Raw genomic sequence first — 12721 nt, forward strand, 5'->3', positions numbered from 1 at the left:
TATGCATTTAGGATCTTTCCCAAGCTTAAATAAGAAGAAGCAATAAAGGCATGGTCTTCTCCCTTGTCTGAGGTCATAAAAATTATTTTATGCCTTAGGCCACGGCCAGACAATGTCCAGATCTCGGCATCTCTCTGCAGGCTGAGAAACCGCTGCTCTTCCACTCCTGCTTTGCCTGAAGCATTGTTTCCTCTCAGGTGCAGGCAGACACAGCAGATATTGGAGTTGAAAAACACTATCTTGTGTCTCCCGCCAAAATCCTCCCGCAGTGTTACATCGTGTGTGGCCCTAGGCTTAAACTATGCCTTTGCAGGGCAATTTTTGCATCTACTGGCCCTTTAAGTAGAATAGCAAAAGCTTTAATATAGGCTAACTAATGCAAAATCAACATGGCTAAGCTATGCTTAGAAAAGGGTTGAAGCAGAAAACTGCACTTGTTGAGTCTGCCCTAAAAGTAGGATTTACATCAGGGGTGTCCAACCTTTTGGCTTTCCTGGGCCACATTGGAAAGAGAAACATTGTCTGGGGCCACATATGAAATACACAAACACTTTTGATTTGTAAAATAAAGAAAATACACAGAAAAGAACTACAATACCAGTTGGATAACCAAATGTAGCTATACACTGGAATATGGGACACCTGGATATTAAATAGACTTATTATTACATTATTAGGACGTTTCCTCGGGAACTGAGCATTTCAAGCTGGGCTGCATTTATATCCATCCTGGGCCGCAGCTTGCACACCCCTGATTTACATGTACTTCACTTTCCAGAGAAGAGTTATGTTGGGACAGAAGGCCGGTGCCTATGTGTTTCAGTCCACCTGTCCTCGTGAATGCATTGTTGCTGAATGTATTTCATAAGTGAAATGCAGGTCCATGTGGATCTGTGCCTACAAGTGTTTTGCAACTGCCCTACCTTCTTTAAATAGCATGTACTACAATAGGCTAGCATGAGGATGTACTGTACATGTCTCTTTTTTGTATAAAATGGGAAATTGAGCATTTACACAGTAATTTTTTTAGTATAATGCAGAGGTATGTACAGTAGACAGTTGGCGGGGGGGAAATGGTGGGAGGTATAGTCAGAAGAAAATTTAGAGAGGAACTGGTTCTCTTAGATAGCATATTTGGCTATCATATAGAGAATGGGGTTGAACACTTTTTTAACAGTAATGGAATAGAGTAGAATGGAGTAGAATGGCTGAGGGGACAGTGTTTTTATATATCCAAAACTAGTGGCTTAGCTGGAATTTATGGGGCCACACAGCAATATTATTTTAGGAACAGCTAAACCTTAGAAATAAGCCATTATTCATAAACATATATTGAAACTGCTTATCAGTCAGTGCTTTATTGGGCCCCAAGCAGCCTGCTTCCTCTATAATCCTCTCTTGTCTGTAACTTTTATAACATACAGTAAGAGGGCACAGACCACATGTTGGTCCACAAAGGGGGTTTGGAGTCAAAAAAGTGCAAAAACCACTGGTGTGAGTAAATGTATACTGATGGAGGCCTCTTTATCGACATTCTGGTTTTAGTGGTTTTAGTAAAACACGCAAAAACTAATATTTTCTAAAACCACAGATGCCACGTCATTTAAAACAACCTTGTATAAAAACATGAAAGGATAAAAATGTGGAACTAATCTGAATAATAATAATGAAACCTCAAAATCCTCAAATTGTTTTGTGTGATTACAAACAACCCCCCCCTAAAATCTGGAATAAAAGAAAGATCTTTAAGTTGGAAAAGGGCAAATCCCCAATGACTTCTAAATGAACTTGACTTTTTTGTTGGTAAAGTATTGTATTAGGGCTTTTTGTGCGGGGGGGGGGGGTTGTTTAAAGGGGTGGTTCACCTTTACATCAACTTTGAGTGTTATTGAATGACTAATTCTAAGAAACTTTTTAAATGGCCTTCACTTTATCTTTTTTTATAGTTTTTGATTGATTTGCCTTCTTTTGTTTCCAACTTTCAAATGGGGGTCTTTTACCCCATTTAAAACAAATTTATAGTTTTTGCTACTTTTTATCACTCATCTTTCTATTCAAGCCTTTTCCTATTCATATTCAAATCAATGCATGGTTGCTAGGGTAATTGAAATCTAGTAACAGGATTGATGAAATTGCAAACTGGAGAGCTGCTGAATAGAAAACTAAATACATGAAAAACCACAAATAATAAAAAATGAAACCCAATTGCAAATTGTCTCAGAATATCACTATCTGCTTCATACTAAAAGTTGATATAAAGGTGAATAACCCCTTTTAATAAATTACGTTTTTTTTGTGGTTTAACAAAAATTATTATACTCCACAATTTTAGCTCTGTAAACTAAGATTCATAAAAACAAACAAAATGCAAATGTGAGTAAATAAGCCCTATAGTTTTAAGCTATTGACACATAGGGCTGTTTAGCACCACTTACATAAGGCAAAAACTGCAGTTTTAAAATAGTGTCCCTAGGAATAACATTGCACTCATCCAACAAGTGCTCCTCTACCAGTGCTTGAAAGGAGACTTTTTTTATGTAAAGGCCTTCACAAATTCTGGTACAGGTATGTGACCTGTTAACAAGAATGCTTGGGACCTGGGGTTTTCTGGATAATGAATCTTTCCTTAATTTGGATTTCATAGATTAAGTCTACTAGAAAATCATGTAAACTTTAAGTAAACCCAATAGGCTGGTTTTGCTTCCAATAAGGATCAAGTTCAAGCTACTGTTTTGTTATTCCATATTCCATAAAATAGAATCTATGGGGGACAGCCTTTCCATAATTTGGAGCTTTCTGGATAATGGTGTTCCGGATAATGGATCCCCTACCTGTACATTGTATTAAATTATCTTATTATTACTTGAGCGTTAAGCATGAGTAGTCTTGAACTTGCAATGGGGAGCAAATTGGTGAATGCTTCACTTGCACACCCAATCGTAATAATGTATGCAGTGTTAACGCTATTTGTATGTCTTGGGGGTAATAATGTAATAAAAGGTACTAGTTTGCTGCCTATCTAGTAAACGATTGAGACCAGTCAGTGGTTAGCATTTAGCGGCCACCTATTCAAAATAATAACTCTGATTTCTCTCTCAGAATTCCAACTTCTTTCATTTTCTCTTGGACAATAGGACAGTTTGGGAGTCAGCACAAAAGCAATCTGTTGTTTCTTTATGGAACCTGTTGTTTCTTTATGGAGGTGATGGTGTTAAATCACCATTATCCTTTGTTAAAAACACTGTTATGTACAGTATTGCGCAATTTAAAAACATACATACACAGGCAGCATAACATTCACATAGAAACAGGCATTTCTCTTTTGCGATTTCACATGGGATTCATCTGTGTTTAGGTAGAAGAGGACTTTAAAAAAACATAGAATAGAATAATCTGTGTTATCTTCTGGTCTTTTTCCTACATTTCCAGAAACAGGCCAGACCAGTGACACAACAAAACAAATGAAGCTGTGATGATGGTGTTCCAATTACCTACCCCCTTTACATCTCCTTCTCCAGACACAATGACATGCTCGATTCCAAGAAATTCAGTCATGGCTATAAGCATGGAATTACTTCAGCAACCTTCCCAGCAACAGCCGCAAAGAGCTCTCTGTTCACTTCGATCTCCAATCAGAGTTCTTTCATAACGCGCATATAGATATTTTCACTCCAGAGATAAATCCCCAATCTTTCTACCTGCTAGGTAAAAATTCTCTTGGATTAAAGGGAAACTAAACTTAAAATAGATTTCCAGGAAAGTAGAAATGAAAGATGAAAGAACAGAAGCAAGGATAATGCAGTATATAGCATGCAGCCATATATCTAAGCCATTCAGCACAAGTATGTCATAGAATAACAATGCAGAAATATGAAACACATATTCAAAAAACAAACAATTAAACAGAGTGCCCAACAGGAAAGCCATGGAGCTAAATAAGCTATGATAAGGTTACAATTTTTTCAGTGTGTTCATATAAAATCTGTGCATTAAACAATTTCAGTCATATATTGTGTATTTCTTTACAATCTTCTCTATGCACATTTTGTTCCACACTCCTTTCTATTTTACCTACATTTGTTCCCACTCTCATCCATACCGTTATTGCAATCATTTTCCCTCTATATTACATTGAATTGCTTTTTACTCTTTCTACCCTAAGTGAATTTCTTTCCACTCTCTCAACTCTCACATATTTATTTATACACTGTGTGTTTTATCTCATTGTCCTCTCTCTCTACTTCCCTATATATATATATATATATGTGTAGGGACCTATAGGATATCCTATCCCTATAGAGTTAATCCCCTACCTTTTTGTATGTAGTTCTCTTTTCCCTTGTTATTGGGCTAAGCCCTTGTAACTGGTAAAGTGTAACAACCACACCTATTGGACAAAGAGTGTAATGACACTCCCCTGCCACACTGCTATATAGTGCTGTGTAGGGAGTGGCCTCTTCCTCTTTGGCTCCTGGTGTCTGTGCTGCTAGGTGTTTCCCATTGAGCCTGGGATCACCAAGGCCCCAGTAAAGCCATTTACCCCAAAGGGACCTGTACCTTTGGTGCTGAAGTCGGGAACCAGGCAATCCCGTGAATGAGGATTAGCTATCATTAGGGCAGATCTGTAATAGTCTCTCTAGGAGAGAGAGATAGCTAGATTAAGGTAGCATGAGCAGTTCTGTGCTCCAACAAGGAGAATAGCAGGGAGTAGCCTCCCAAAGGCTTTTAAGGTGCCTTTAGTGTAAGGAACTCAGTGATAGGGAATTCAGTTAGCAGAGCACTGCCTGACCCCTACTTGATCGATCCTGTTTCACTTTGGTCGCTGGTCTTTGGGAGTGAGATATTCTTCCTACTGTTTGACTTGAGGAGTGACATCTGTACATGCTGCATCATCATCAATGCTATCCTTTCTCCTCTGTGATGTGCTAACTCCTATTGCAACTCCTGCGTGAGTAAACCTGTGGTCAATTGCCTTTACATATCCTTTTGGGCTAAATAAACCATTCCACTTGTTTTCACTATCTAAGAACCTCCTGGCGTCCATTAATCTATCTTTTACACTAATTAGCCTGTGGGTTGTAGTTTTACACCATCTTAAAGGGGAAGCTTCCATTTAGCGAAGGCTCCGCCCTGAGTGTAGTTTCACAGTGTAACCCATGCTCATACACTAGCTGGACATCCTTAACCCCTAATTGGCGGGATAGGCCAGAAAAGCGTTACATATGTATGTATAGTTTCATGTGATATTTCTTTTGCTTGGGAAGGCAACTTACAGCACATTTCTGACAATCTAGCTGCTTTTTACATTTTCCACTCTCTTTTTTCTATCCTCCATGCATTTCTTTACTCTTTCCATTCTCTAGTCTAACTGCTTGTATTTTTACTCTTCTCTCTAACCCAATTGCATTTCTTTTCACCCTCATCCTCATCCCTTTCATTATGCTTTCCACTAACTTATTTCTTCCATTCATGCATACTTTTCTACGTTTCTGTATCTACCCTACATGGATTTTTTTTTTAACTCTCCTTACCCTTAAATCATACACTAAATAGCAGTATGTTGGGGGTTTCCTTAATTGAGAAGGATCTGGGGATTTTTGTAGATAACACGTTGTCTAATTCTGGGCAGTGTTATTCTGTGGCTACTAAAGCAAATAAAGTTCTGTCTTGCATAAAAAAGGGCATTAACTCAAGGGATGAAAACATAATTATGCCTCTTTATAGGTCCCTGGTGAGGCCTCATCTGGAGTATGCAGTGCAGTTTTGGACTCCAGTCCTTAAGAGGGATATAAATGAGCTGGAGAGAGTGCAGAGAAATTAAACTAAACTGGTTAAAGGACCAGTAACATCAAAAAAAAATTTGTTAGTATACATAGAAAAAGAAACACCAAGACAAATTAAACTTTAAAATCGCAAAGTATTTATTAAGAAATAACGAAACTCAACTTGCGCTCCTCGTCAGAAAGCGATTGGGCGATCCATCGTGTGGCACTTGATTTCTCCTCCCTGCCTTCCTTATAGTAGATAGCCAGGGAGGAGAAATCGAGCGTCACACGATCGATCGTCGCCACGTCGCCTTTTTTGAAGAGGAGCGGAAGCAGATTTTCGGTAAGTTATTTCTTAATAAAGGCTTTACGATTTTAAAGTTTAATTTGTCTTGGTGGTTTTTTTTCTATGTATAATAACGATTTTTTTTTAAAAAATCTTTGATGTTACTGGTCCTTTAAAGGGATGGAAGACTTAATTTATAACGGTAGACTGTCAAGGTTGAGGTAGTTCTCTCTGGAAAAAAAGATGCTTGTGAGGGGACATGATTTTTCTTTTAAAGTACAATAGAGGGCATTATAAACAGATAGTGGGGAATCTTTTTTCCCATAAAAAGGATAATCGGACCAGAGGCCACCACTTAAGACTAGAGGAAAAGAACTTTCATTTGAAGCAGTGAGGGCAGTGAGGTTGTGGAATGCACTGCTGGGTGATGTTGTGATGCTGATTCTGTTAATGCTTTTAACAGTGGCTTGGATGATTTCTTGGACAATCATAATATCATAGGCTATTGTAGTACTAAACTCTATAGTTAGTATAGATATAAGTAATATATTGATGTATGGAGGAGTCGTGTGAGTGTGTATGCATGGATACTGGGTTTTATTTGGAGGGGTTGAACTTGATGGACTTATATATCTAATATATCTAATTATGAAGCCTGCTTTTTATTCCACTAAACACGTTTCTTAACCCCATAACACTAAGGGGCACATTTACTCAGTTTGAGTGAAGGAATAGAATAAAAAAAATTTGAATTTCGAATGGTTTTTTTGGCTACTTTGACCATGGAATTGGCTACTTCAACCTTCGACTTCGACTTCGAACGATTCGAACTAAAAATCGTTCGACTATTCGACCATTCGATAGTCGAAGTACTGTCTCTTTAAAAAAAACTCCGACCCCCCACTTTGCCATCTAAAACCTACCGAACCTCAATGTTAGCCTATGGGGAAGGTCCCCGTAGACTTTGCAAGCTTTTTTTGGTTGAATGGATTAAAATCCTTCGAATCGAGCGATTTGAAGGATTTAATCGTTTGATCGAACGAATTGTGGTAAATCCTTTGACTTCGATATTCGAAGTCAAAGGATTTACCTTCGGCAGTCGAATATCGAGGGTTAATTAACCCTCGATATTCGACCATATGTAAATCTGCCCCTAAACGAGTGGTTCACATATATAGATATAATACCAGTACAGCGAATCCTTGAGTTACATACATCCGACTTACATACAACATACAGATGCTATTACAGTAATGTATTGCGGTTTGCTTGGCCTTTATTAGCATTTAGCTTTATATAAACCACCTGCCCAAATCCCCTCTGGTATGAGTTGTCTACTGCAGAGCACAGAAAGATAAAAATACATATGCACAGAAAGGCAAAAATAAATACTATTTTAAGACAAACATCTGTCTTTTTGCATTTGATAAGTAAATGTTTATGTTTCAACTTACGTACAAATTCAACTTAAGAACAAACCTACAGACCCTATATTGTACGTAACCCAGGGACTGCCTGTATATATAATAATAGCAATATATATATTCACACACACATATAATACCAATATAGAGATTATTATTATTATAATTATTATTATTAACATGTATTTATAGAGCGCCAACATATTGTGCAGAGATATTGAGATTTACTTTATTCAGTGTAAATGAGGTTTAATACTGACCATTAAACAGCAGGTTTACCATTTCATTAGATGTAAGTAGAAGAGCATTAAGGGGTTCAAAATTGGGCCATTTAGGGGCATCACTGAACTCTGCTCTGGATTAATTTAGTTTACTTAAGAATTGTGGGAAAAATGTCAGGTTCTCTCTCCCAAACCCCTTGTATAATAAGCTTGTTTTTAACTATTATACCTTTTTTTTTTGACTCACAGAAGGGAAAAGAAGAACATCATTATACATAGCTAATTGTCTGATTCAATTTGCTGCTCTCTAGTTTTCTATAGCTTGTGCTACCTTTGAAGCACCTTTAACATTCTCTAAAAAATGTTTGTGGCTTTTCTGTTTCATTCTTGCACTGTTTAGTTGTTCAGTTAACATGAAGGATAATATGGAAGGTGTTGACACGTAAGCAGCAAACAAAAAAGAATTCTACCAGCCAAATACGGTTTAGCTGTGACCTGGATGTTCTGTAAAATGTAAGATGAAATCCTATTTGTGTCTGGGATCTGAAGTCTTAGCACTGGTATGTCTAAATCTCTCAGAGGCAGAATTGGCAGGAACAGTTGTATGAAACAGCAATGCCTGTAAGAGATTTTCTTTATAATGGGTTTAATGGGTTATAGATTTAAAAGTACGCCTGATAACAGATTAAAGGGGTTGTTCACCTTTGAATTAACTTTAAGGGGCAAATTCACTAAGCAGAGAAAATGCACTAGCGCCGCACTTCGCCAGGGCGCCGCTAATTCACTAAAATCCGAAGTTGCACTCAGAGAGGCGAACGGTATCGAATTTCCGCTAGCGTTAATTCGTCAAGCAAAGCGAAGTTACGATAGCGATGCCTAATTTGCATACGGTGCCAAGTTAAAGTTGAATGGACGTATATGTAGCAGCAAATACATTACACTACACAAGCCTGGGAAACCTTCATAAAATAAAACAGGGTTGTTACTTTGCCCTACACATGTGCCCACTGTATAGTTTAGGTGCCATATGTTAGGAAATGTAGGGGGGAAGGAGGGTACCCCCAAAAAAATGTACAATCTTTTTCAGCCTATCACCCTTAAAAAAGGAAAATACTTTTTTTGAAGCAAGCCCTATCTACGCTATTGCACTTCGCCTGGTCTCAGTTGGTTAAGGCAAGTCTGGCGCAAGAGTTAACTTCATGAAAATCCGCAAGTTAGTGAATTAGCGTAGTTACGTCCCTTCGCCATAGCGCAACTTCGCCTGGTCTAAGGGTGCTAGAGTAGGTCCACTTCGCTATCGAATTTACGCCAGCGCCCGTTAGTAAATCGGCAAAGTAACGAAATGACGTCACGCTGGCGAATTTGCCCTAGCGCTAGCCACTTCGCGATTTAGTAAATTTGCCCCTAAGTATGATGTAGAGAGTGATATTCTGAGACAATTTGCAATTGTGATTTCATTTTTTATTAATTTCGAGTTATTTAGCTTTTAATTCAGCAGCTCTCCAGTTTGCTGTTTCAGCAGTCTGGTTGCAAAGTTCCAACGTACCTTAGCAACCATGTATTGATTCGATTAAGAGACTGGGATATGAATAGGAGAGGGCCTGAATAGAAAGATAAGTAATAAAATTAGCAATAACAATAAATGTGTAGCTTTACAGAGCACTTCTTTTTTTTAAATGGGAACCCTATTTAAAAGCTGTAAAGAGTCAGAAGAAGGTAAATAATTCAAAAATAATTCAAGACTTCGAACTAACATCATGCCAACCGCTATGTTATCTACAGCTGTTGTTCTATGTGAAAAAAAATTATATTGTTGACTTGGAAATCAGTTTCAGCATTGACCCTCTGGAAAAAACTAATTAATGATGTGTTACCCAAACAAAAGTTAGTTACTTGTCAAGAGGATGCCCAGCTAAATTCAACGCAATATGGGACACTTTTTTTAATGTTCCATCCTTATAAATAGGTATGACTTGCAAAGGCTTAGTTAGCTCTATTTCTTTTCCTATCTCTACTTTTCTTCCTATGCATAAAAATAAGTGAAAATTTTTCATGATGGATAGTTTGCCTTGTGCAGCTTCAGATTATGATATGGCATTCCCATGTAATTAAAGGGATCACACATGGGATCACGCATATTTTAGTTTTGGTTTAACAACGATGGTCAATGCAAAAGCTGTAATAAATTTCCTATGCAGTGGTTGACAGAGATGGTGGAACTTAACAATGTTTTTTTTTTTTTGCAGAATTAATCAAAGATGTATCAATCTACATGAAGTTAAAAGATCTAAGGGTGGTGTGAGGTTCCATTGGATGTAGCTGATACTATCATTTTAAACTATGGCTCAGGCTGGTGGAGTAGTGCACTTTCTTCCGGAAGGGGACTGCATTCTTTCATCTCCAAAATCAATCCGAGCAATTGATGTTAAGCCCTGGCTGTCAGCGTTGAATTCTGATTCGACTTTTAGTAATCAGCGTTGCTTTACACCTACTCTCAACTCTCGCAGAATCCAAGTTTTGAGGAAAAGCCTCACACCTGAAACCAGACGTTCTCATCTTGGAATGTATAATAGTACAGGGTCCTTGGTTTGCAATCCTTCTGAGACCGTGTATAAATCTGGGAGAGTAACAGCACCCTGCAGTCCACTCCGAAGCAGAGAAAACGATCCTCTTTATTCCCCTGGTAGCAGGAAACCTTTAGTTTTGGCTCAGAACCCTGGACACAGTTCTATTGTAACTTTTACATTTGTTAAAAAATCCAGTGTTCAGACTTTAAATGGGGTCCCAACATTGTGTGACTCTCATCAAGACAAGCAACAACATCAAAAAGATGACCAAAGAGGCCCATGTTTTAACAGGGAAAAAGAGTCAAGTGGTTGTCATGAAAAATCAGCTACAAATCATGACTATATTAGTAATGCTGAACTAAAGGTTGGCTCTCCTCAATTAAAATTATCTTCACACTCTGGATTCAGAACACAATTAACGTGCAATAGTCCTCAGACAGGCCGGAAAGAATATCATTATGAGCTTGGGAAACAGAGTTCTTCCTCTGCAAGTTCTCAAGAGTATTATCACAGTCAGTCTGTCATTTCTTCCAGTCAACATGATTACTCACAGAATCTGGCACTAGACCTCATGCCATCCACAAACAGCCCACTTAAAACCTCAAGTCCGTCACAAAGTCCACAGTTAGGAAGGCTTGCAGATGAGATAAATGTCTGTAAAGGTCATATCACATCTTCAATCCAGGTAGTTGAGGACTTAAATGAAGAATCAGCAAGTAGTATCAGAAGTCCCAGAAAATCGGAACCAGACCAGCAGGTATATTGATCTGCCATTTTCAAACGGTCATTTTTATACCTTTTGTATTCTTAAACTGACCATTTCTCTTTTAAATATTCAGGCTGATCCTTGGGGATTTCCAAAGGAAGTCTCATTACATGCACAGAAGATAGCAAAGGCAAAGTGGGAATTCTTCTATGGCTCGACTGATTCACAAAAGGAAGGTAAGTATTCATGTGCATGAAGAAATATCAACTCCAAATATTTATTTGAGCAAATATTTATTTTAAGGATTTACCTAAAAATATACATGCACTAGATCCTATAATGATAAATACAGTATATTTTCCAAATGTTTAAGTAGTGGAGTTGTGCGAGGCTTCCAACAGTGAATTCATGGTAATGTAACTAAGATGTATACACATAGGTATACCCACACTCATTCAGTTCTCTCATTCCCAGATGTTATGTGGAGTATGCCAGGAATCCACAGCTCTTATACAAGTCAACCACTTTTATTTAAAAGAGGATTAAATCAACCAAATTGGCACCAGTGATTTTAGCTTCGTTTTCTTTTACCTGGAATCATTTCTTTAGCAATAACAATTAAGCAAAAAATGCAGTCCATGGAACCTATAATTTGCTACAAGTCATTATCAAGACAGGTTCAGTTGTTACACAATCGGTTAAGGTTATTTCTAAGCATTAAACAGACCCTCTCCTTATGCGCCATCCCACTCTCTCTATCAGCCTCCAGTATGTTTTCATAGGGGGATTCCTAACACCCAGAGCAGAACTGGTACTTCACAGGTGCATCTCATATAGGTCTGAACCTATGTGAGAAGTGGACACGCTTCACAGGTCATTCTGCTTAAAGCAAACCAAGTCACTTAAAGGAAAACTATACCCCTCAAACAATGTAGGCCTCTATAAAAATATATTGCATAAAACAGATCATATGTAAAACCCTGCTTCATGTAAATGAACAACCATTTTCATAATAATATAATTTTTTAGTAGTATGTGCCATTGGGTAATTATAAATAGAAAATTGCCATTTTAAAAAAAAGCCCCCTGGGATCGTATGATTCACTGTGCACACAAACATACCAAACAAACTTTACATGTTAGGTCACATGAGCCAATTAACAGACAGAACTTTTGTCTTTTGCTTTCACACTTCTTCCTGTTACAGTTACAGTTGTAGTATTTCTGGTCAGCTGATCTCCGACGCAGCACAGAAACTTGCCTTGAAATGGTGGTTCAAGGCAAGAGATGTAAAAGGTCAATATTTACTTAAATATATATATCAGTATGACAAGACTCTTTAATATGCCACTTAATTTGAGATAAACTTGGGGCCATTTACTTAGCTCGAGTGAAGGAATGAATAAAAAAAACTTTGAATTTCGAATGTTTTTTTTGGCTACTTCCCCCATCGAATGGGCTACTTCGACCTTCGACTACGACTTTGAATCGAACTAAAAATCGTTCGACTATTCGACCATTCGATAGTCGAAGTACTGTCTCTTTAAGAAAAAACTTCGACCCCCTAGTTCGCCACCTAAAAGTTACCGAAGTCAATGTTAGCCTATGGGGAAGGTCCCCATAGGCTTAGGTAGCTTTTTTAGGTCGAAGAAAAATCATTCGATCGATGGATTAAAATCCTTCGAATCGAACGAATAGCGCTAAATCCTTCGACTTCGATATTCGAAGTCGAAGGATTTAACTTCGACAGTC

General features: G+C 37.9%; 1 protein-coding gene across 1 annotated transcript in view; it reads left to right on the forward strand.

The window, feature by feature from the left end:
• LOC108696242 (PH and SEC7 domain-containing protein 1-like) overlaps nt 1-12721 on the forward strand; it is a 202059-nt gene that overhangs the window by 21936 nt on the left and 167402 nt on the right. Inside the window, exons 3-4 of the mRNA XM_018225405.2 lie at nt 9943-11020; nt 11103-11205. Of these exons, the coding sequence (XP_018080894.2) occupies nt 10037-11020; nt 11103-11205 (1087 nt within the window). The 5' untranslated portion in view covers nt 9943-10036. The remainder of the gene's footprint in view (nt 1-9942; nt 11021-11102; nt 11206-12721) is intronic.

This window comes from Xenopus laevis, chromosome 7L, assembly GCF_017654675.1.
Source record: "Xenopus laevis strain J_2021 chromosome 7L, Xenopus_laevis_v10.1, whole genome shotgun sequence".
Lineage (NCBI taxonomy): Eukaryota > Metazoa > Chordata > Amphibia > Anura > Pipidae > Xenopus > Xenopus laevis.